At 38.8% G+C, this 27,055-nt stretch overlaps 1 protein-coding gene across 1 annotated transcript in view; it reads left to right on the forward strand.

The window, feature by feature from the left end:
- Positions 1 to 27,055, forward strand: part of LOC118818061 (protein unc-13 homolog C-like) — a 284,943-nt gene that overhangs the window by 104,913 nt on the left and 152,975 nt on the right. Inside the window, exons 12-14 of the mRNA XM_036585171.1 lie at positions 13,468 to 13,621; positions 14,508 to 14,576; positions 21,032 to 21,121. Of these exons, the coding sequence (XP_036441064.1) occupies positions 13,468 to 13,621; positions 14,508 to 14,576; positions 21,032 to 21,121 (313 nt within the window). The remainder of the gene's footprint in view (positions 1 to 13,467; positions 13,622 to 14,507; positions 14,577 to 21,031; positions 21,122 to 27,055) is intronic.

A 27,055-nucleotide genomic window follows, 5' to 3' on the forward strand; every position in this document is an offset into this window, starting at 1 on the left:
AAAATGTGTGTGCATACACACTAATACACACTAGCACAACAGCATTTACGCACAGTCATACAGAAGACGCTCGCTGTAAGTTAGTACTTGTTTGACTGCTATGTGAATATAAACGGTTGTAAATTCATACATAAATTTATATATTTTACATGGTAAATTTTATTTAATTCACTGTTAATGGTGAGCATTACATGAAAGCTTGCAGAAAATCTTGAAAAGAATGACTAAACTTCCAGTTATCCAAGTATCTGCTTGTATTTAGTGATTTTAAAGCATTTCACACACAGATACACACTACAAAAATTTGTCTAAAGTCAACCTGACGTCAAAATGGATCTTTTTGCCTTATTAGAAGTTCATGTGTGGGATCATATTAAGCTAGATTCAGCATATCATTTAATAGAAAAAAAATCTTATTATAATCTTTCGTCAGAATGTAAGGACTTCTAAAATGTTTTCTTAGTTTTGATCATCACCATGCATCAGTGGGCGGGAAAGAATATGTCAAAGTTCTTGAAAAACAATTTCTTTCCAAGTTACAATACATTAAGTCGCAAAGTAAGAGCAAGAAATAACGTCATGTCTTAATCAATGGAAAATCATAACACATTCTCCTTCCATACCTTGACATATTTGTGAGTGTAGCACTTATTTGGCCACACACTACTTTAACACAACTTAGAGAAATGCCTGAGAGAATGAATTCTGAGTTGGATGGATGGATTTTTTCCTACTTAGCAGTTGGAAACTTCTCAGTTCTGTCTTACTCATGTGAGACCCAGACTGGCTGCCATAGCCTTGACATTTCTGCAGTTTATGAACAGACAGAGGAGAGTTCACCTGGACAGGAGCCGACAGGAGTGGGCCGTCACAGGGGCCGTTAATTGAGAGCAGATATTTCAGATATTGCCTGAGTGTAAAGGTCTGCGCTGTGTGAGTGGGAGAGAAACCTTGGAGCTTCGCTTTCTGCACATGATTTACAGCGGAGTTGTGCAGGTCGTTGGAGCGTGGAGGAAAGGATTTTTAAAAAATGAAGAACAAGAAGATGGATTCAGGGAAAAAGAAGGAGGGAAAGCAAAGCTGTAACCAGGCAACAGGAGGCCAACACCTCGCACTGGATATCATTTATTCTGACTTAGCCTGGAGCAAGGCTCCTTTAAGGAAAAAAGAGAAAACTGAGAGCAAATGAGAGAAGAGAGGGGGAGAGAATGAGCGAGAGAAAATGAGAGAGAGATTAGGAGTGAATGAGGGAGGCAGACTGAGGGAGAAAATGAGTTAGATTAAGAACGAGAGAGCAGGCGTTGAATAAAACCATTTCTTTGCCTTTGCCAGTGGATCAAGTCAAGGTGCTCCAATCACACCATAAAGAAATTGCTGTGTTTCGAGACTCTGAGGTCACACAGTTGGGCGGCGGAGCTAATTAACTCCAAACGAAGGTGAAATGACTCCCTATTTGACAAGCAGAGTCCTTATAGGGTGTAAAAGCTTTATTTCATGCCTTGTGGAGGACATGTAGGTGCCCTTTCAGAGCCAGCCAGTGTCCATGTGACCTGCTGCCTATAGCACATCTGCTGCAGACCAGGTCCGGGGTTTTTCATTAGCTGGTAAATACTCATAAAAACTCTAAAAGACAGGCAAATTAAAATCCCGTTGGGTGCAATATCCTTTAAAATATTTCACCCAAAGTAACTTTAAACTTAGTAAATATAATGCTCTGGCAAAACACCAGCAGTCCTAGAGGTGGTCCTTTCCCCTAGTACACAACAGTACCCCCCGTATTGTTGTGCATGTGGGGAAAAGACCACATCCAGGACTGCTGGAGTTTAATGGATAATTCTGCTGCTCTTCAGACCAAGACACACAAATAAAGCTCTGTTTTGGTTGATTTCTTTCCTGTTCCTGTACCTACATACACGACAACCGCACGTTCACAGATAAATTACCAGTACGAGTACTGTTATTACTATACTATACTATTTTTTTAGATATCTGTATTTTTCTTGAGTCTGTCTATTTATTTATTTTTATTTTTTTTAACCAGCCAATACTATTCAGGCACCTAAATGAAATCCCAGTAAGAGTCCTACTGGGTGTGAAATTGGGAGGAGGAGCGGAGTGAACCTGTGATTGGCTATTTTCATGACTTACAGGCCCCAGCAGTGGGCTTGTGGGAAAAAGAAGAAAAAAAAAACACATGAGACTGTGAGAATCCAAAGAAAGTGACAGCGTTGAGCCAGCGCTCAATGAGATTGGTGCAACTGAAAAAACCTGCATGCACTGCATTACTTAAAGAATTATTTGATCTGGTGTTCAGTATTGACTGCTAAAATAACATTTGACAGTATTTTTTCTTAGTAGAGATTCCAAGATCTCCATATCCATTTCAAATTCTTGTAAAGGACAGTAAACATGTAAACGTGTGTGGCGCTCCAGGCGAGTTCTAGAATAAACTGTTATGTACGCTCAGTTTCATGAATGTGTGTCTCTAACCATCAATAAAAAGATATCGCTATTGTTGGGACAAAACCTCATATCTCCATTTTTGTCATGTTTCAGTTTTTGGCATATTTTAAAAATGCCTTGTCCTTTACATTGTGGGTGAAGTTCATGATGAATAAACTAAATGAAAAGGCCCAAAACTACTCTGAAAAATGTCTGATTCCATCGACTTACATTAAAGGAACAGTATTTTTTTTTCCTTCTCCTGTAAAGTTCTCATGTTAGAGATACAAGGTTTTGCTCTGACAGCAGCGATATGCTGTTTATGAAATTAAATTAGAAACGATTTTTGAAGAAATACTTTTCCTTTTTAACTGCAATTACATTTTGGACCAGGTACTTTTCTACTTTAGTAAAAAATGTATCAACTCTTACCTTTTTTATATAGATAAGTTAATTAGTATTTGTACTTAAGTAACGGACTTGTGTACTTCTGCCACCTCTGATCAGCCTATAGATACATGTACTGATATACGGTAACATAATGTAGGTTTTGTGCAGCAACTAGGATTTTGCTGGACACTATGTTTGGACACTGTGTTCGGCACGAAAGTGTCCTAGCAAAAACTCTTTTTGGGTTACACTGTTAAGAAGGATTGTCATTGAAAACCTTTACATTTATGGCAGAAAAGTGGTTTGTATACACTACTGAATAGCAGATACCCATTAAAGGCAGAAGCTTATTTTGCTGAATACAAGAAATTCAGTTTAATCCAAATGGACTCAGTAGAAATGAAGGAAAGCAGGAAAGCTTTTATCAGCTTAAACGTGCCTTCTTAAAACATTCAGCAAGTAAAATGACAGTCTGAGCAAAGAATGGAAACTGTCTAGATTAGGCTTTTGTTGATTCAGCATTTGGTCATCTTCTTAGCAATGTGTCCTGGACTATGACAGATGAATGTGCTGTAGACAAAGGGCATCTTACACGAAAGACATCTGATATGTCCCATAGAAACAGGGGCCTCAGAGCTGGGACACTGGTGAATCTGACTATTCCAGGCCCCTAGGTGGAGTGGGGCCTCTGTAGTTCTGAGTAATTTTAACATTTCAGAAGGTGTAAAAGACACACAGAAATCACAGAAATGTGTCGATTGCTGCTGAATAGAACAGCACTTTTGCACCCTGTGAGCACACTATAGGTCAAATAGGGAGCCATTAGTTTGGATCCAATTAACTTTGGCATCCAGCTGGGCGAACTTAAAATCTTGAAACACCCTGGTCATCTACGAATCTGTTTCGTGCTCTCAGAATTGTTCCTTGAAAAGCCATTATTTTGCCCACAATCCGATCCGAGTACGTTAATGTTAAGTATCAGCCGACACCGATCTGATCCGTCGTGCCTTCATGGATTATACAACCAGTAAGATACGCCAGGCTGCCAATTAATGAAGCATCGGCATCGTCACTGTATTCTTTATTTAAGCTCGGCTTCACATTAGGGCTGCATGTTTATGGAACAAATCATAATCATTATTCTATTGATCAGTAGTGAAAAGATGATTAATTAACACGCTTTGACTGTGGAACCATCATGTATTTATTAAACTTTAAAAAAAGAAAACTTGTCTTTTTAACATTTCGTTAAACTTTAAAAGCAATTCAACAGAAAAACTAATAAAAAAAACAAATGTAAAAATGATAAATAAAATAATATGTGATATGTAATGTATAAGTGTATGTATGTACATTTAAATAAATAATATAAAAAATAAAATTATTAAAAAAAATAAAATAAGTAAAATATAGTGTAGTGCACTTCTACAACCTACTGAAAACTACTAAGCGTATGTAAAAATAATAATAAAAAAAAAATGAGACCAAAATAAATTAGATGAGTTTGGGATTTTAAGGAGGTGCACTGCTGCAGAGAAAAGGGTTGCGCTACATTTATAACACAAGACAAAATTAGAGCATCATTGGGAAATTGAATGGAATTATGTAATTATGTATTTATGTAATTATGTAAATTATGTCACATTCTGGACTCTGGAGTGTATTTTTACTTTTTTGTTAAAGTGGCTATTTGATAATGTGTGTAATACTGGCTTATGATCAAATTTGACTGACTTTTCTGATGTTGATTTGGCTGTCAGTCACTTTTATTATTCCAGCTGCTGTGTACATTACTTAGAATTAAATTTAATTCCATTAGCTTATATTGAAAGTTTAGAAAGTTTTGTCCTTCTCCTGCAAAGTTACTTTTCTGAAGGTACAGGATTTTGCTCAGACAGCGACAATGCACACATTTATACCACTTTATTGGCTTATGAAAATGCAGGTTGAAGATAATTCCCATCTGTGGTGCCTCTACAGCAGTGGCGTAAATAGAGCGCAAAAAAAAGAAAAGAAAGGTTTGGAACTGGATCGGGTGCAACATAACCAATATCCAGTCCATATACCACTGGATCAGATCAGGACATCCCTGCTGATTAGTGGAGTTGACCTTGCAGAGACTCCTCTGTCTGCTCCATCTTTTTCATTGCTCGCTTTGGTTTCTGGTTTGAAGTTCAGATTTGGCTGATAACTAGTCAATAGCGCAGCTGTCCAAGGCAGAATCATCTTTGTGAAATTGCCTCCTGCAAGGTCGCGCTGGCCCTCAGTGTGTACTGAGTGACACAGATGTGTAAAATCCAGCAACACCACAGAGGACAGCTGACAAATAACAACAGATGCTGCAGTCTGTAATTGTACACCTATATAGTGGGCCTATGAGGTAAGTGGAGTTCATATAGTGGACAGTGATTGGACCCACAAGGTAGGGGTTTCTAATTAAGTTGATGGTGAGTGTAAAGCTGTTCTACTGCCTTTTACTCTGTACATTTGATACAATTACTCTGTTTCTTCAGTGCAGTCATTACACTCACCTAAATGCCCTCTAATTACCAACAAATCACTGTTAATAAGTCTGGAGCTGTGTTCCAGAGGCAAGCGTGCAATTACCACAGTTTCCCTACTGTTCACAAAGAGAGCACTCACCCATTAAGTAGACGGATAGACGTAATTTCTTGTCCTTAAAATTAGTAAATTCTTATCCTGTCGAGGCTCCAATGCTACACTCTACAGATGAACATCCAGTCTCAGTGAACACATGGTATAGCACTTTATAGTCTATATAGTCATGTTTGTTATCTCAAATAAATAACATTAGATGTGATTTTGATGGTCAGTGCAACACAGGATGTATGTTCAATAAATGTAAATTTCAGCCACTTTTTCAACTAATGAAAATGCAGGTTGTGGATAATTTCCATTATGGTGCTTCTATGACAGTGGCAAAAATAGAGTGCGAAGAAAAGAAGATTGGAATTCTAACTGTGTAATATATCAGATAACTAATCCGTTGAGGCAGGGTCGGCAAAATGCGGCTCTGAAACTGTATGCGGCTCTTTTACTGCCCTGTTGTGGCTCCACAGCAGAATTAGAATTTTTAGGTAAAAATAAATGAATCCTCCTTTACAGTAAAATAAAGCTCTGCTGATCGTTCAACACAGTTTAACAATAAATGCTGGAGTTAACGTATAGCTGCACCCTTTAACCCTGAAGTTTGGCGCACAGAGGTCACTGCAGTAACACAGACAACAATCTCATCTAGCTAGTAGCTAACGAAATGGCAAAGAGAAAGGATTAAGACGAACATCGATAATTATTTGTGTTTATAGCCACTCCAACTGGTTTCCTGATACGTTTAATCTGCAACGAGAAACTGTCATACACTAAAAGTTGTGAAGCTGAAGTCAGCTTTTCATTTGCTAGCGTATTGCTGGAATTTTCCCGTTCCACCTTAAATGGTGCAGCAGTTACATTCTGGAAAATTAGAACATTAAGCTGGCGAGTGAGAAGCTGACTTCAGCCTTGTAAAGAAATCAAACGTTGAGAGATATTTTTTACAAAACTGTTCCACTTTTGAGGGAACGTTTCCTGCCAGAGATGCAAGAAAAGCGGCTTACAGCTTGAAAGCGCAAAGCAGTTTGCATTTTTGTTTATATTTTTTAGCCTATACTAGTACATTAGCACATTCTGAGACATATTTACAGCCAAGATAGTAAAATGTTACTTCAATAAAATAGAACAAAAAATGGTGTAACTCGGTGGTTTGACTTGTGTTGAAAGGACAAAATGGCTCTTCTCAACATTTTGGTTGCCGACCCTGCACTAAAATATACTACTCGATCAGCAGCTGAATGCAGGATCAGTGTTCAATAAATGTAGCTTTTTGCTGTTTCATGTTGCGGCTGTGTGCCGTGTAGCTCTGTGCAGGCCGGCAAAGAACAGTTCCATTACAACTGAATCACTGAGACATGCGCAGAACCTTCTTGCCATGAGTTTGACTGCTGCTTTATGCCTACAGTTAGCATTATGCTATGGTATAAGCTTCCATTCCTTGTTACCTACAGCTGCTACTTTTTAGGGTTTGAAAAGAGAATTACTTGCAATCCCTCGCTCCGCTGAGGGCTGGAGCTAATACAGTAATAGAACACCCCTTAAGAAGGTGTCAGGATTTCCCCTGAGTGAAAATGGCAAGGCCAAGTGGACAAGGGTTTGTTAGAGCCAGGCAGTTATTCTGACACCATACATGCTAATGATATTAGTGTTAGCAACCTAGCTAAACCTAGTAAAGTAGACAGGTCACTAAATTGTGCCTGACAGTTTCTCAGTTATAAAACCGAAAGTGTTATTTATGATAGAGGGGATGTTTCCGCTGAAGACAGACAAAGCTGGAGCTCAGATGTTTCCGAAATACGACTTTACGACAAATCTGTATGAATAAATCACGGTGTTAGTCTTGGTTCTGCCAGTGTTGATGTCTCACTGTCTTTGCACACTGAGTAACAGAGAGGTCCCTCTGTCCCTCTCCTCAGTCTTTATTAATCACTCTTGGACCGGTCAGTTGACAGGGATAATCAGCCTGTCTGGCCTCTGAGGCTGGCCTGGAATGGCTTGCATTTACTGAATTTCACACTAGAGTACACCATGGTATTAGGATGGCAGGGGTACACCAAATATGAGGGATGAGCAATTTCACATTTTTTTCCATTGATTTCTTAATGTTTTCTAGTACATAGCATTAAAATATCCCGAAGAGAAATTTTATATGGTTATGGAAAAAAAACACAATCGTCACACTGTGTAAATCTGTCATCTTCTGGTTAAAAAACATTTCATTTACAGCTGTACTAGATGAGTCCGTTATATTTCTAATGTTTTCGTTGAGGAAATGTTGAGCGGTGAGGAACGTTTGTTCATTTGATGTTTGTTAATAACACCATTAGAGGGCGGTGGTGAGTGACGTTTGTTTAATTGATGTCTGTTAATAACACCTTTAGAGGGCGGTGGTGAGTAATGTTTGTTTATTTGATGTCTGTTAATAACACCTTTAGAGGGCGGCGGTGAGTGACGTCTGTTATTTGATGTCTGTCAATAACACCATTAGAGGGCGGCGGTGAGTGACGTCTGTTATTTGATGTCTGTCAATAACACCATTAGAGGGCGGCGGTGAGTGACGTCTGTTATTTGATGTCTGTTAATAACACCATTAGAGGGCGGCGGTGAGTGACGTCTGTTTATTTGATGTCTGTTAATAACACCATTAGAGGGCGGTAGTGAGTGTTATCTGTTTATTTGATGTCTGTTAATAACACCATTAGAGGGCGGTAGTGAGTGTTATCTGTTTATTTGATGTCTGTTAATAACACCATTAGAGGGCGGTAGTGAGTGTTATCTGTTTATTTGATGTCTGTTAATAACACCATTAGAGGGCGGTAGTGAGTGTTATCTGTTTATTTGATGTCTGTTAATAACACCATTAGAGGGCGGTAGTGAGTGTTATCTGTTTATTTGATGTCTGTTAATAACACCATTAGAGGAGCGTTATTTGAGCTCTTGTGTCTGTCATCAGGTGGGTCATCAGCTAGGAAGTGAAATAGCTAATCAGACAGTTTCTACTTTAGGCTTGTACTTTAATAGTTGAACACAAAGAACCAAGAAGACGCTGAAATTGTTTACTGCAGGTTTTGAGTGGCAAATAATTGTCATCTATTTTATGAATGTTTCAGGCAAAGGATGAGATGCTGTATCAGCTGCTTCTACATTTTCTCAGGCTCAGTAAAAAATTCAAACTAATGCACCAAATATTTAATTTTTTCATCCAAAACTACACAAGCCCTTTCTGAATACCCGATCACATGATGAATACTCAGAGGAGTCTGGATATCCATATATTTGACCAAATATTGCCTCTGTAATAAAGCGCACCCTTTTCCTCCAGCAGCTCCTGCTGTTATCTGTCAGCCGTGCTGTGTGAACTGTCTTCTTCCTGCCCGTGTGCGCTTCTCTGTCTGAGCTGTTCTTTTGTTCTCTGAATTTGTGGATGTCTTTGTACCCGGTTTGCTTTAAGCTCCTTGAGCGAGTGTTTTTGTGTTTGCTGCTACTTATTCGCGCTCATGAGTTTGTGTGTGTGAGGGAAAGCTGCAGAATTTGCTTGTCAGTTTGTTTAGTTCACTGTATGGATCGTTCCCACAGTAATCTCAACTCAGCAGAGACTTCAGAGTGTTGCACCACTACCAGTACACCAGTGAGCGCACAGTGTACTCTCTTGTTATTTAAGTATGATCGATATTCCTATACCTTCTCTGTTTTCTGTATTGTTTTCAGACAAAGTCACTCAGCTCAAGTGCTATACGTGTCTCAGATAAGGCCTTTTCTCAGGGCTGCTTCAGATGCTGTGTATCAGGAAGGGTCTCTGAGCCAGCTGAGCGATTTCTCTCCATATTAGATGGGGACGGTGGGGGGGGGGAGGTCAAATGTGATGTTATTGGTTAAAGTGGCAGAAAACATACAAAACTTTTAAGGGCTTATATGAAGGGAAGATACGGAGCCCTGCTGGTGACCGTATCAACAAAAATAATGCCTGGCCACGACTTAGTAAAGCATGGAACGAGATAATTAAGTCATGGCCACAACTTAGTAAGGCGTGGGAATGAATTCATGCCTTATTAAGCTGTGGTCAAGGCTTAATCATCTCATTCTCACACCTTACTAAGTCATGGCCACGTCTTATTTATCTCGTTCCCATGCCTTACTAAGTCGTGGCCATGCTTTATTTTTATTCATACGGAATGTCACCAGCAGGACTCTGTAGAAAGGTTTGTTTTCCTTGCTTTTTTTTTAATAGTTTGACGTGTTATGTAATAGTGTTGTAGTACTTAAGTCCAGTCTTGAGACCATAAATGAGCCTCAGGCTTGTGTTGGTCTCAACCTCATTCGGACTCAGACTGGTCTCGGTCTCGGTGGGGAGACCAACCCTGTGATGTCTCAGCTGGAAGCTCAGTTATTAATAAATATCAGCAAAACCAGAATACAACAGTCCTTTCTCTGTATCAAGGGTTCACAAACTTTTGCAACTTGCGGCCGACACAAAGACCACAAAAGCTTTTGCGGATTTAAGTGATCAGATCATTTTTGATGAGAATTTGGCTGCTACAGAGTGCTGAATGTCAGGCTCTAGAGAGGAAAGCTGAGGAGTTCAGGATCAAATCGCCAGGTTTAGATACAGATTCACTGTGTTGAGTGTCTGAGTGACGGTGGAAACTGCTGGGTTTTAAAGCTTCATTTGAAAAGAGGCCTGAACAAACAGCACAGAGCTGCAGTCGCTCGCTTTCAGTTCTCACGCAGGTGAAGCTCAGCGCTACATATTCACTGCTGTGTTTCCTTTGTTTTAGTTTATGCTGTCAGAACAATCAAGGAGCTCGATATAAATGTTTTATTTTTGCATTAAAAATTAACACTTGTCATGTTCCTAATTATGTTTGGTTTAATGTTTGTATCGTAACAAATTTTTGTTATTAAAGTATATGTGAAGAAAAAGTACCACCACAGCCCACTGGGGGGTGGCAGCCCACAGAAAAGCACTGCTGTTTATGTTTGTCTAGTCTCAGTCTGTTGACTCGGACTCGGCTACTGAAAGTCTTAGTTTCGACTCGGGCTCGATGTGTCCCGGTCTAGATCTTGATTCTGGCTCAGTTCTAGTGGTTTTGACTGCAACACTGTTCGAACATTAGACTCCATATAAAGATGCTAAACTGCAAAACCATCTCCTTTTGAATCCACTGTTTTTGTGATGTCACAAAAAACAGCTCAAGTATTGTTTATCAGTTTAGCCCCACCCACTCACACTGAAGTAATAAAGGGTGTTTCAGCTTGTACTGCTACTTGAATGAGGGACATTACAGGACAGCCAATCAGAAAGAGCTCATTGACATATATCAGTTTTAATGGCACAGTAACAGAACAGTCTGTCTAATTCTAAGGGGTGAAAGATGTAAATAGTTAATAGTCAAAATAATGTTTTTGGCACACAAATCTACACACATCATACAGTGAAAGGGAAAAGGTCAAACAGAGGAAAAGATGTGGGATTATGGCTCTTTCATTATCATGATATGATGATTTGTGCTTTATAGTTTTAATAGTTTCAGGAGGCTTGAGCTAATGAGGTTAAAGTGGTCCATACTGGTTGACTTTAATATTAAGGCCAGGATCACTAGTATCGTTTCATCACATTGTACAATCACATTCAGTGATTTACATTCACATTTAGTTTACAGTCTGATTTACCTTCTGTATGAACAGGTTTGAGTTGGCCCACTTACTGTTCAGCGTCAAAAAGTGACAGAAACATGACGAAAGAAGATTTTTTGTTATGCAAATTAAGACTATACAAGCAACAATAATAATAATCATATTCAAATCATAACAACATGTCTCCTGTTTTGCTTACAAACACAAATGTGGTCTGAGTTTCCACGTGATTCCTCCAGTATTCAGTGAACTATGAGTCAGTAATAGTTCATGTAAATTTACATGTTTTTATTATCACTTTTTTAACTTAAAGGGTTAATATGATTTGTGCTGATATCATAGCACTTATATTTTAACGCCCTACTTTTCATTCTCTTCATTTAAGCCGTGAGCTGTTTGAACACACTGGGATGCTTTTAAGACAGTAGTGTGTGTGTATGTGTGAGAGAGAGAGAGAGAGAGAGAGAGAGAGAGAGAGAGAGAGAGAGAGAGAGAGATGTAATTTTCCGTAAAAGCCCTGCAGGCTTGGTGCTAATTTTAGTGACCTGCTGTGTTTGAAGACAGCCGACTTCCTCCTTATTCATGCAGCTCTATCGTCTTTTTCTCCCTCTATCTCTCTCTCTCTCTCTCTCTCTCTCTCCCTCTCTCTCTCTCTCTCTCTCTCTCTCTCTCCAACTCTCTCTCTCTTTCCCTCTCTCTCTCTGTCTCCCTCTTCCCTGTCTCTTTCCCTTTTTTTCTATCTCTCTCTGTCCCTCTTCTCTTTCCCTTTTCTCTCTCTCTCCCCCTCTCTCTCTCTGTAATGAGTCTTCTCTACTTACCAGTATTCTCTCATGGTCCTTCATGTTTTAGCCCTGAAGCTCTGAGTCTTTCTGGGTCCCCGTTTTGGCCGTCCACGTCCACATATAATAAATAAGCTCTAAAATACAGTCAGCATTATGGTCATTTGTCTTCTACTTAGTTAAAGAATAGAAAGCCTGTTGACTGAAAATGTACTTAGATGCTGGTGGGCAGGTGCTGTAAGACGCATTCCTTTGGAGCCGTGCTTCAAAGTTTTAAACAGCAGCTTCACAGGGTTGGAAAAAGTACTGAAAATTCCTGCTTGGGTAAAAATACTGCTTCTATCGAGATAATCAGCCCGAACACAAATGAAAGTAAGAGCAATACGTTGTTTATTGTAAACCTGCTCCAGTTAGTCATTGTTGATATTTGCCTTATTAAAGAAATTTCAGCTGCTCATCAGTTCAGGATCTCCTTTGTCGTATTTTTCATTTCACCAGCCTTTTGTTGCTCCGTCCCAACTTTTTTGTAATGTGTTGCTGGCATTAAATTCAAAATGGGCAAATATTTTTCAAAAAACAAGATGTTAAGATGTTCACTCGCCTTCACACCTGTGTTTATGTTATGTGACAATACATGTGATTATGTCAGACATTAGCTTACCTTGGCTAAATTAGCTAGCTAACACTCGCAGTAGAAGATCAACAGAGGTTTTAGATTTCATCGAGCTCACATGTTTGTTATTCTAAAATGACAATAAGAAAACAGTGAAAGAACGCAGTAGCTATTTAAGATTATGGAGCCAACAACATAATAGCTTTTTCAGGCTGGAAGTTGCAAAGAGTGGTTTTTGTATGTAACTTTACAACACTTACTGAAGATTAAAATAGTTAAGCTAGTTAGAAATGAAGAACAATATAGTTTAATTAATCTCTAAAAAAAAGAATCTTACAAATACTGTAAGGAGAGTAATTACAGTTCTGTAATGAAAGAACTGTAGTTTATTTGTAGTGTTTTATTGTTTCTGACTAATAAGCTTTATGATATGATGAGTTTGGGAATGTAAGGAGTTTTAGTTGTCATTTAGAACTTCTTCAATGTTTCGTGTGACATAAATGTTTTTGATGTTGTACAGTAATCGGAAGATGCTCCAGTCTTGTGCGGTTTCTAGGCGCTTCTGTACATGCGTGCATTAAAACTAAGTTTTGTGTGTGCAGTACAGATATCAGGACTGCTGCTGAAAATAAAAGATCCAAGCCAACACATTTTCAGAAAAATATGCCTGGGTTTCCGCTCTTTGGTTTAATTCGCATACAGTGTTTCACAGTGTTTATAGCTGTTTTTTAGCTCCCAGAGTAAAAATTCGTGGAGGATATAAAGAGAACTGTTGGTTTTTAATTTATGTGAAAAATTCAAACTGTCAGAATGGAGACAGGAGGGTTGTTTTAGCAGCAATATCAGCAGTAACAGTTTGTAGTCATAATAATTACTTTCTCATTTTCAGCATTTTTAGTCACCCCTGGGAGATGAGTACAGCGTGAGAGAGAGGTTGAGCCTGTATCTAAGCTGGGAGTTTTAATCAGCTCTATGCTTTTCTCTCTCCCTCTCTTCCAGTCATTTCTCCTGCCTTTCATCTAAGTACATGTGTCCTGGTGTCCCGGCTGTAATGAGTAACCTGCTGGCCAACATCAACGCCTACTTCGCCCACACCACCACCGCCACCACCAACATCTCCGCTTCAGACAGATTCGCTGCTTCAAACTTTGGGGTCAGTTCATCATCTTCTGTGGAATGGCTGGATGGATGGATGGATGGATGGATGGACATTTGGGAAAATTAATGGATGGATGATGGATAGATAATAGATAATTCATGATGGAATACTGATGGATGGATAATGGAGAGTGGGTAGAAGACTGATGATTGAGTTTATTGATGGATGAATGGATGGAAAGATGGATGGAGTGAAGGGGAGTGAGAAGGATTCATGAATGGCTATGTGGATGGAGGATTAGAGTATTGATTATTAATAATTAATGAATTACTGATGGATAGATACTAGAGAATGTGTGGATGGAAGATTGATAGTTGTCTTAAATTATGGATGGACGGATGGGTGGATAATGAATAGTTAAACAGATGGATGAATAGATAACGAATAATGGATGGACACGTATAGATGGGTGGATGAATGGATAGATGAATAGGTGACTGGATGACTGGATTGGTTAATTGGTGGATGGATGGATGGATGGATGGATGGATGGATGGATGGATGGATAGATAGATAGATAGATAGATAGATAGATAGATAGATAGATAGATCTATGATCTGTCATTTAAAAATGAATGCATGATGGATAGCTGGATGGATGGATGGATGGATGGATGGATGGGAAAAAGAAAGGATGGATGATGGATAGACAATAGATCATTCATGATGGAATACTGATGGATGGATAATGGAGGATGAAGGGATGGAAGACTGATGTTGAGTATTGATGGATGGATGGATATCATATTATACGTAAATACTATATGCAATCCTACTGTTCTTTAAGTACTAAATTCTGTAAGTACTAATACTGAAAGTAAGTATTATTCTTAGCAGGGTTGGTACTAATCTACACGTTGAATGTTGCTTGTTTCCACAGAGAGAGAAGTTTGTGAAACTCCTAGATCAGCTGCACAACTCCCTGAGGATCGATCTGTCCAAGTATCGGGTAAGAAAACCAAAAGTCAAATACAGAATAAATAGCCTAATAGAACCATTATAGTCAATGACAGAGGAGTAATAAATGCTTCTGTCGTTTATATTTGATCACACATTTGCGTACTGAATTGACATTCCATTCCATTTGCTTTGAGCTACAATTACAAAATGACAAAACAGCACAGTTTCGCCCTCAAGACACGATGTGAGTTTACCAGCAGAGAGCAGGACGGCTTTAGGCTGATTTCTGTTCACTCATCCATCATCGGTCATTGACCCATACGGCCAACCATCACTGAATTATTATCATTCATTGATCTATTCATCCGTTCATCATCCAGTCAGCTATATATCCATCAGTCTATCCATCCACCCATATATCTATTCATTCATTCATTCATCCATCCATCCATCCATCCCTATACACACACACACACATACACATATCTTCTAAACTGCTTATCCTTCTGGGTCACAGTGAGAGCTGGAGCCTATCCCAGCAGTCATTAGCCGGAAAGCAGGATACACCCTGGATAGGTCGCCCGTCCATTGCAGGGCTTCGTTCATATATCCATCTGTCTACACATTAATTTATGCATTCATTCATTCATTCATTCATTCATTCATTCATTCATTCATTCATCTGCCTATCCATCATTCCCTGTCATTCACTCATTATCCATTGATCCATCCATCTATTCATCTAGTCATTCAGTGTCTATTCATTCATTAATTCATTCATTCATCTGTCCATCATCATTCACTTTTATTCACTTTATTTTATTCACTTAACCATTGATCCATTCATCCAGCTTTTCATTCATTCATTCATTCATTCATTCATCTGTCCAGCCATCATTTAGCATCATTTACTTAGCATTCATTGATCCATCCATCCATTCATCGAGTTATTCATGATCTCTTCATTCATTCATTCATTCATTCATTCATTCACTCAGCTGTCCATCCATCGTTCTCTTTCATTCACATAGTATCCACTGATCCATCCATCCATCCATTCATCCATCAAACAATTAACATAACTAGTATGGACTAGAACTGCTATAAGACACTGGTGAAATCCTGACCTGACAGTTATTAAGGGCTGTTATTAAGGCACAAGGACGCTTAAACAAGAAATTATGGGTGTGACTATTTTTTGTCTGGGGAGCTTAAAACCATAAAAAATTTATCAGTCGGCCTTATTTTTAGGTTTCTTTTACCACCTTCATAGTTGAAACTCCCATCAGTGAATTCCCATCAATAATACTCTATTATAATTGACACAGGAGAACCACCTCCTCAGATCAATGCATCACAACACATTTTTATACCCCTAATATATACCACACCACACAGACCACATTACATACCTGCAGTGATCAGGCTGAATCTTCCCTAAAGCAGCTTCCTGCTAACTGACCGCTCTCTACACTGTAGTTTATATAGCGTGTATCAGAGTCTGAGGGAGTCTCAGTGCTGACATGCTAGTGACAGGTAGGCAGAACACACACACACAGATGCTGACAGCAGTGTCACACTCATATACACACACATGCAAATACACAAACACACACACACAGACTTGGCAGCCTGCCAGGAGGTATCACCTTCACTTTACCTGTCTGTTTCAGTGCGATGCCTTCTGACAGTAATACAATTCACATCAGCTTCCCCCCACTGTGCCAGCCCAGACAGTTCCCTACAATGAGATTCCGATCCAAAGTGAGTTTGCTTTTCCCTAAAGCTGAGACGGATATGGCTGAGACAGCTCGGAAACTCAGTTTTGTACCTCAGCATTCCAGTCGCTCTTTATTTTAGTGGTTATGATACATGCACAGTTTTTTGAGTTTTTCAGCTGATCGAGGGCGATGCGCTTTAATACGACCTATAAAATCCATTGTTTAGCTACTAAATAGCATTTATAGTGACCTACAATATGCTTAAAATGTTCTCATATGCGGTTTCCCATTTGTGGTGAGGTACTATATGATCATTAAGCTGTGTACCCATATTTGATAGTATGCTACATGATTATTAAGATGTATACCCATATTTGGTAGTATAGTATATATGATTATAAAGATGTATAACTGTATTTGGTAGTATACTACATGATTATTAAGATGTATACCCATATTTGGTAGTATAGTATATATGATTATAAAGATGTATAACTGTATTTGGTAGTATACTACATGATTATTAAGATGTATACCCATATTTGGTAGTATGCTGTATGATTATTAAGATTTATACCCATATTTAGTAATATAGTATATATGATTATTAAGATGTATAACTGTATTTGATATTCTACAATATGATTAATACTATTTATTGCCATAATCAGTAGTATACTTTATGATTATTGAGATGTATATCCATGTGTAGTAGTATACTATATGATCATTAATATTTATGCCCTTATTTAGTAGTACACTATATGATTACTAAGATGTACTCAATTTGGTGTTCTACAATATGATCATTAAGGCATATTCCCATGTTTGGTAGTGTACAATATGATTATTAAGCTGTATTCCCAGATTTGGTAGTCTACTTTATTATTATTAAGGCATGTTCCCGTACTTGGCAGTATACTATATGATTAGTTAACTGAGAAATGCTTCATTGTTACCTCAGTCTGTGAACAGATTTCTTCTAATGAGCTAAAAAAGCATGTAGCTAACTGTGGGTTCTAAGCCTATGGTTTTAAATCAAGTAGTTTATTGCCATTTGTAAGAATTAAAAAATAAACACCTCAATCAGAAGCATGTAAAAAATGAGCAAAAACAATCTAGCAGCTGACAAAATGCTAGAATTAATAGATAATAATAATATTAATATTGTACAGTAGATATGAATAGGTCTAAAGGAAGAATCGGCACACCAGTCTTAAGCTTGTCCTTGATTAAAATACACACGTATATGAATGATTCACAGTCAGACTGGAAAAACTGACGTGACTTATCGAGTCTAGATCAGTCAGCACACCAGCTGACATCTCCTCAGTTCTGGAACTGGTTCCATCTGTGTTGCTTCAGAATAGTACTGTTGATCAGAGGTTAGTCCCTCTCTGTAGGCACTGTCTGAACACGCTGTCCTGAAAGTGGATCTTGCTGAGAGATATTTAAAGCGTTCTAACCTGTAGCAGCTGATACTGGGATACCATTTTCCCAAAGGCCTGACCATATGGCCGTATATATAGAGTCAAACATTTTCCTCTCCTCCCTGCCTAAGCTTACACTATGAATAGGAATCCCTTCATCTAGTCTGACCATTGATGAAGGGCTAGAACAGGTCCTCTTTATTAGAAACCCCTCTCTTATAGCTCCACCTTGCCAGTGTAGAGTTGGAGGCTGTAGCTCTGTTGATAAGCTGTGCAGTAACAGATGTGCTACAGTCTACAGTAATTGTATACCAATGCAGTGGACCTATAGGGCAGAGCTCATAAAGTGACCAGTGAGCAGAAGCACTGTGTTCTGTAGCCTTAATCTCTTGTAAGAGACAGTGGCTCTGTAGCTCCAGCAGTGAAGCTAAGGAAAATAATCCTATATTTTTCTGTATTATACCCTCACAAAAGGCCTTTAGCCTCAGTGGACCTGTTGGGCCACAAAGTCACAAACCCTTTACTGCATAAAGGTTTCACTCTGGATGGCACCAAAAGCTGATTCACCATGTTTCTGTTTGCATTTGTGATGTTGGCAAACATCATTGCCACTCCATTAGCCTTGGCAGAGTAATTGGAGCTTTGTAGGGAAACGTGGGGTGAGCCTGACGGCCCGTCGTCCAGAAGACTGCCTGAAACAGCAGCCGCCGCCACCCACAGACGGGTTAACGGCTCCAACGCCTACTCCTTCGAATTTCTCACTGTGCTCACAAAATTAAAGCCTTCCTTTGTCTTTACATAACTGTCCCTGACATTTTCAGGAGCTGTTATCGTAGCCCGCGGACCCAAAAAAAACAGCGGTTAGGAGGAGGAGGAGGATCCTGATGGTGCATGTTCTTCTTTGTTGTGCGTGAAGGCCTTCACGGCTTTGTGTGTGATGCTATAAGGCATGTGTTAGGGTGTAGGACAGACAAGCTTGCCTCCCTGGGCTTTTTTCACACCGTCAAGTTAATATACTATATGACGTTACAGGAGAATGAGCTCATGAGTTTATGACTGAGGGATTCATTTTCTTGACATATGATGGTTTCTGCTTACACACTAAACGATAACGTGTTTTCATTTTCAGTCCTGACAGCAGGATATGAATGTCTGTACCTGGGGGGGTGAACTGGGGTAAATAAATTCAACAATAACAGAATCAGTTTATTCAGCAAGGAATATTTTTGCTGTTGATGTCAACATAAATACCAAATAAACAAAATGCAGTATCACTCTGCAGATATGATAATACAAAGTGAATAGTGAATAGTATGTACAGTTGCATTATAAATAGGATGTGCATGGAATGGAAGTTACAGGAACATTGATGCATATAAATTTAAACATGTGCAGGTAAAAATATTGCATACTGTGGCATTTCTATGTATTTAGCTTTATTTGACATATACCTAAGTCTGTGACCTGCTTGAGATGCGACCAATATAATGACCTGTTGTTAGAGAGTTTTCCAAATGCCTCTCTCAACAACAACACTTGTGTTGGTAGGACGTTTTTCTAAGATAATCTGAGCATAGATCATAGATCTGAGCAGCTCAAACGGATGGGCCCTGCTGCATGCCACCTTAGCACCTTAACGCTGAGTGTTGGCCGATACCGATTTGATGTTTTGTTTTTGTTTTTTTTAATCGGTCATGATTCGTAAGTGAAAATCATCGTAGGGTGTATTTGCTACATGGTTTTGGTGCCGGTCACTTACTGTAAGTGGCAGAAAATAGACTTGAAGCCTAATAGCTGTGCGCTCACATTTTATGTGCATATATTTAAATGAAAGGTGGCTAGTTCAAACAGTCAGAATGCTGAAACAGCAGATATTCCAAGCATACTTTTATCACTTTAACATACTTTTAAATTCTTTATTAGCTTCTAAAACCATGCCTCACTGCCATTGTTTGTGAATTATATCCATGGCAGTTAGGATGTTATGGTACATCCACAATGCAAAAACAAGAAAAACATGAATAATCTGGATCAGGCTTTATTAAAGCCAATAACTGATCTATTAAAATATGCCTTGATCACCAATAGTATCAGAAATGATGGACAATGTTTTATGAATGGACTTGATTTATAATAGATGTGGGGTCTCAAAACAAGATGTCTGCCAGATTTTTATTTACATTAGCCTTTTCACCTTGGTATGGTAAATATTTAACAAATCAGTAAGAACACTTTGAAAACTGCATAATTTTGGACAAAACTTTATGTAATATTTATATAGTTTTAATATCATCAACCAATACACAAAAACAATCATTTTAAAATCACCAAACCTTCTCATAGAAATGATACTGCTGTACTTACAAGTGGGAGTTGCTTATCACCTACTTACTTGGCATCTAATTGGCTTCCACTTATCAGTACTGAACTCACTAGCTAGCACCAACTACAAAGTGTTATTAGCAAACAGTTGTGGAATGCTAGCTGCTAGTCATCCAAACCAGCGGAGATGTAACGTTTATATGAGATCAACATATAGCTTGTTCTTTTTCTTTCCCCAGTGCCTGTCATTCTATTACGTGATCATGTAACACTATCTCCATATGGATGATGGGAAAAATAAAATAAATAAAAAAAAAAAATTTGATGTGAATCAGTTTTGGTTCTGTGGTCTGTGTCTATAGTGTTCTTACCTATATTTGTATATTAGGCCTATATTAAGTTTAGATAAAAGTAAATCATAAGACAGATGAATAAATAATGAGGGTTTTTATATTGGGTAAACTGCTACAGTTCCTGCCTGTTGCCACAAAGCCATGCTTAGACCAGACTCCACTATAAAACCCAATAATTGAGTTACATCAAGTGGTTGGTGGAAAACGATTGCCTTGACTCAATTGTCCAAACCTTGATTCAATTGTCCTAACCTCGACCTAGGCCTAACTTTGTTTCTCTTAACTCAACTTTTATATATTACTGGAGTTAAAGGTTTACAATACAGTATTCATGCATGTTATGCTTTTTAACATTGTTACTCAGTACAGACCACTCAGATATTGGGATTTGGGACTTACATCTGCCTCAAACCCACCAGCAGCTCACTTTATAACCAACTCAGAGTGTCTGTGGATGAAAAAAACAGTAGAAATGCCAGTTCTCCTGCTCACGTTTTGAGTCTAATCATTTCATTTTTCTCTCATCCAGATCAATTTTGGCAGTGCAGTTTCTGCATCTGTGATTGAACTTGGAAATGAGTAGAGGGCAGACAAGAGAGAGAGAGAGAGAGAGAGAGAGAGAGAGAGAGATCACACTGTCCTCATCTGTCCTCATCTGTTGTTTGTCTATAATTACAGGACAATTTCCCTGCCGGAAACCCGGAGAGACTCCAGGACCTGAAATCCACGGTGGACCTTCTGACCAGCATCACCTTCTTCAGGATGAAGGTACACACAATTATACACACACTCAGTCTTTCCTGACACCTTCTTTAATTAGGTATTCTCAGTGATCCCCAGACTTAGTGAATTTATCTCCTCTCATCAGTGACTGACATCAGTATTCTGCCTCACACTCGCACAGCGCAGAGAGAAAAGAGCAGCGTGTACAGAACCTCCAACTCAGCTTCAGCCTAAGAACTTATACAGTACATATAGACTATGAATACATACTGTGGCTGGATAATATGGGTAAAATACCAGCACTGTGAATATATTGCTACATATTGCCATTGTTAAATGCGTTTGCGCAAAAATAAAAGTAACTATACTTATATAGGAGATGTAAAAATACTTTAAAACTGGAGCTACAAGGCTCACGTTGTCAGTAGTCACCCAAATCTTTTCTGTAAAAATACATCCTCAAAACTGAACTCTCAACCTACTCAAATCACATCCATGTCTTCATTAAGGAGCAGACTTTTTGATGTGGTTAAGGGCACAGTATGACTTACCGTGAGTTATGTAAATGAGTGCTGTGGTCAGCCGTTGCAGATGAGGTGTAGTACATTGTTTATAAAGGCTGTCAAACAATAAAAATAATTTTTCTTGATTATTTACGTTCTTTTGTTTAGTTAATCACAATTGATTCTCAAATTTGACCAAAACGAAAGTTTGGTAACACTTCCTATAAATCTTGTACTCATAACACATATAATTACATTTATGCAGAGTTATATGATATACAGAACACCTTATAATGCTGGGCATAAGCTTGTATAGTTGCTCATAAGTAGTTACAATTGCATACAAAAGACTTTTTAAAGCAAGAGTGTGTGACTTTATAAGGTCAGGATCCATGTCTCCCATGGCTGTTGGGGGCAGAAGTGATTTTACTAATAAATGATGCAGAATATATACCTTGTTATAGTGTGTTTTATAGCAAGCATTAATGTTGACAGTGTTCTTATGAATGCTTGATTCTTGGATTATGGATTATAATGTGCTCTGAAGCCTGACATATAAAGCGATGTACTCTATTCTAGTGTATGCCAGGCATTATAAGGTAGTATGCATGTCATATAACACCTTGTAAGTTCATTTATAAAGCATAGTGAATACAGGATTTGAAGGAAGTGTTACCGAAAGTTTTTTTCTTTTTCATTTTGCACAAAATAAGCTTCATCAGAAAAAAATTAATACTTCTAATAATTTAACAACATTATTTTCATCATGAACTGAGCATGAAATTCATGTGAACTCAGGGTGAACATGAAAAGAAGGTGAATGCAGTTTCTAATTGTTACTGCTTGATGATTTATTCATAGTTGAAAATAGCAGGCTTTGTCAAGAGAGCCATCAGTGGAACTTGCTGTTTAAAAGTTGCTACTGAGGGTACTAAGGGCTGCCATCACTGCTGAAACAAAACCTTGTATCTTCAGAACAATCCCTTTACAGCAGGGTTGTTAAAGTTAACCACTAAAAGGGCCATATTAAAAATCTCAGCAAATCCGTGGCTCAGCTGTGTTTTTATTTTATTTTTACTTATCATTTTGCTATGACCAGAACTGGCTGTTCTTTATTGAAAAATATACAAAAACTGCAACAGCAAAATAGGCACTGAATACTTGAACTATTCAAGATCATTTTAAATAAAAACATATAGTTTTATATAAAACAATAGGCTGCATTATCTACAGGTAACTGTTAAACTCCTGTAATGTCCCCACGAGGTAGTTTTTTTTTAAAAAAACACGAACTAGACACCAGGCATCTTTAATTTTTGTGTAACTGCTGGCCCATAGAAGGGGCTCAGAGTGCACATTATGTTGCAGTGCATGCTGGGAATTGTGGTGCAGCTCATGATGAACCAGGATAATATATTTTTAATAGAAAATTAAAACATTTTTGCGGGCCGAACAGGATTGTGTCACGGGCCTGACTTGACCTGCTTTACAGCATGAAGGAAAAGACATCCTTAACTGATAACTGATGTCAATGGAGCTTCCGAAATAATTGGTCCATTCGTCATGAAATAGTTACACATGGTATAAAGTGTAGTTTGAGTTTTCAGATTATGCAAAAACATTTAAAAAGACAAATGGAGATAGAAAGTTTTGTCTAAATTGTGACAATATGTTTTATTTTTGGCAAAGAATTTGAAATGAGTTGCCAAAACACCAAACAAATAGACTAAGATTATTCAGTTTTCCATTATATTGGCTCTGATAGGGGGAGCCAGGCTTATCCACAAGGATCCAGTGTGTTTGCGCGCACATAATCAAATATTTGAAGACGAAGACCAACTGATTAACCTGATTAAGTGGAATCAGGTGTGCTCCTGATTGTTTGGAATGAAAAGCTGCGGCCACACAGGCCTTTTGTTGACAAGATTGGACACCCCTGCCTTTATTTATGGCCTTTATTTGTGGCAGTCCTTTATTTGGGCTGTAATATTGGAACTTTTTTTGTCACGCGGTGTATGTCCGGACTGTTCCCACACACTGGCTGTGATACAGATCTCCTGTGAGGGTGCAAATGAGATCCTGGATCCGGAAGCTTGGATCGATGCAGAAGCAGCCGTTAGTTGTGTGTTTAGATGTGTTGTGCTTCGCTGCACACAGAGAAAGCAGGACAGAGCGAATAGCGTCTCGTTTCAAACATGCTACGCGTCATTGGGTAGAGATGTACGGCCGTGCATGCGTGCACGTGTATTGAATGTGTCTGTATTAGTTAAGGGAGGCTGATGTCTCATTTGCTTGCATCAAAAAAATTGTCAGTCGTGCTTGTAATATCACAGAAATATATCTTCTATTATGTACAGGTCATGTACAGTGCATTTTTAAATTTGCCCTTAAAAGGCAGTCTCTGTTAGAGGAGGAATACACTCGCGTTCTCATTAAAGAGTTCTTCCTGACTGTGCTTCATGTACATTTGCTGTCACTCCCCCCCAACATTATATAACCACTGTCCATGCCTAGAATGCACATATACTTGGTTTAATACCAAGGAAATCAAAGCAGTGTGTGTAATTACTGTTGAAATGCCAGTGGCTTTGCAAAGCGCCAACAGCCTACTTTGTTTTCAGGTCATCTCCCTCATGCTTTAAAACTTAGTTCTAGTTCATGGTAGAATCAAAACTCTGTTATCAATCTACCTCTACCACATTTTCATTCAGTGTATGTTGGGTTTATTGGCTACACTATTGTGGAAATTTAGCTTCTCCTTATATACATATACCAGAGTTTCTGCTGGGAGATTTTGGTGTCCAAGAGTGATTAAATTAGACAAATTGGTTGCCCGAAACCTGTCAAGTTATCACATGCAATGATAGCATAGTCCAAAAGGTGTCACATATTCTCAGCTATCCTAAAATAAAAACTTTTGTTTGTTTTGCTGGCTAATGACATGGCTGCTAACATTTTATTTCCTGAGTGTCTTTATTGCTGCTTGTGATGTGCTGCAGCTTTAATTTTCTCCCAGTTTTAAATTGCAGCATGTCACGAACGGCAAACCTGAACTGCTTCCCAATAGCATAACGAAGAAGCAGCAGCCACCTTTTATCGGTCCACATTTCTGTGTTTTCTCATAGTGGGTGAAACATAAATATCTATCAGATCAGATCACCTGTAAGTGATAAATAAGGTTTAAACAGGAACATACAACCCACTTTTTTCTACTCTATTTTATTAGCTTACCTGTTTCAATTTCACAAATCTCCTACAAACCTTACTTGGCCAGTAAAGCCAGTCCTGATTCAGACTCTGTTCTGTACTAAACTTAAGGCCATGAGCATGGTAAGAGTGTCACCAGGAACATGAGAGAAAGAGAATAAATGTAGATCATTTTTCACTCTTATTATTTGTCCTACATCTCTTGCTGTTCTTTCACTCGCTGACAAACACAGCGAGTGGTTTGTGGTTCTCTGAGGTAATGAAAGTGACGTGTGGGGCTGCACATTGACCCAGCTGATGGCCTTGGGGCTGCAGTCTTTGAGTCCAGTACAGGAGAGGGAGACACTTTAAGTGCGTGTGCAGAGATTTACTGGACCAGCTCACCACAATCAGCTGAAAGGCAGCCTTTCTTGTTCGCACTTTGAGTCCACACTCACCGTTCACTTTAATTAAACCTTACAAGTCTTAAAATGAACGTGATAACTCTTGACTTCTAAAGGTTCTTTCGTCTAGTTAGCTTGTAAGCAGGCTTATTTACACTTAATGCAGTCTAAAGAACAGTCGTGTAGCTAACATCACCTTGCTAATTAAGGTAAAGTCCACCACAATATGAAATTTTTAATAAATATGGTACCTCAGCTAGGCTTACTAGCCTAGTCACATCAACAACATGATCATTTCACAAAATGGGAGAAACTGTCCGGTTAAATGAATATGAGTAGAGTGTTCAGTGGGTGCAGCCGATGTGCAGTGGATGCAGTATCTGTGTCTGTGAGCCACTCATGCCACAGCTCCCTCACCTCCCTCCCTGCCTCCCTCTCTCTCACTCTCGCTGTTTGTGGACTGGCAGCACAGCTAACAGACCACTGGGAGTGAACTGGGAGTTTTCACAGTGCTCCCTCTGGCCAGTCTATTCCTGTGTGTGTCACATGGTGATTTCCAGTCCTGCAGTCCTGCTTAAATCAGATTGATTTTGGGCTGATATTGGATCTATAATGGCTCTCTCCACACCTGAGGCAGGTGATAGAGGTCCAGCACACTGAATCTACCTGCCCAGAGGCCTCAGGAGGATTAAAAAGCTGGAAGAGAGCAAATTGTGGGCTGGCTGGGGGGCCTCAGAGATTGACATTCTTTAAAGGCATTCTTTTTAATTTTAGCAGTAGCAGTTGGGCCGGGTCTTAAAGTCACAAGTGCTGTTCGAGTTTGGGCTTCAGCTTCATACCCATGCAGACCTCTAATACACCCAAACGCTCTTCTTTAATCACTTCTTGTTATCTTCGTTCTCTACAAACTCCAGCCTGTTAATTCACCAAGTGCTCTTTAATAAGTGACGTCACACCGTGTGTGTGTGAGAGAGAATCAGTGAGCCGTGGCTGAAAGGCCCCGCCCACAGAGAAAGCCCCGCAAGGCACACAATAAAAACTCAGACTGTCACAGTGCATTATGGGTAATGCGACTCCAGCATCCTACAGTGGCTGCTCTTGAGAGCCACACACACTTGGGGAAGTACAGCGTCCTTTATTTGCCGTTATGCAAGAGGAAACACAGTGTTCACACTCAGCCTGTTCCTCGGCTCAATTAGACACTAGAACGTGCACCACTGTTCTCTGAGGAGGATTTTAGGGAACACTCTGTAGCTTTGGACCAGTTTCACTTACATGAAGTTTAAGTTCAACTGATAGATCGGCAAAAGATGTGCATTCAAATCACCCCACTGTCCACAAATATACTTGTTTGTCTGAAGTTCTTTAGTTTCACACTGGAGCTTCAAGGCTAAAGTAGCTGTTGTATAAAAATGGACAGTGTGTTTGTGTAATATATGCATAAAATAGACAGGGAAATCAGGTAAATTAGATTTTTAGTAGTTTGTGGAATAGATTATATATATATATATACGTATGTAATACAGAAGTTTCTTACAGAAAAATGCAAAATTGCAAAGTTGACATATTTAAAGGTCATAAATGCAGAGAGACATTGTTCTAAGGATTTCAAAGGGGACTCACACCCAAAAATCTATTTTTTAAATTTGTAGGATTTGGTTCCATAATGCATTAAATGCCATTTTTATACATTTTTCCTATTAAGTGAAGCACGTTGTTGGGAGTGAGCTCCACTCCATTGTTCACTATTATTAAAGAAAGAAAAATATATTTTTTACGATATCATAAAGTATTATGGAATTGAAACGTTCATTTCTACCATGATCCCTTGTTGCAGTGTGTCGCGATCACAAGTACACCTTCTATCTCCTCATAGGAGAATGAAA

This window comes from Colossoma macropomum, unplaced genomic scaffold (assembly GCF_904425465.1).
Source record: "Colossoma macropomum unplaced genomic scaffold, Colossoma_macropomum, whole genome shotgun sequence".
In the NCBI taxonomy this organism is placed as follows: Eukaryota; Metazoa; Chordata; class Actinopteri; order Characiformes; family Serrasalmidae; genus Colossoma; species Colossoma macropomum.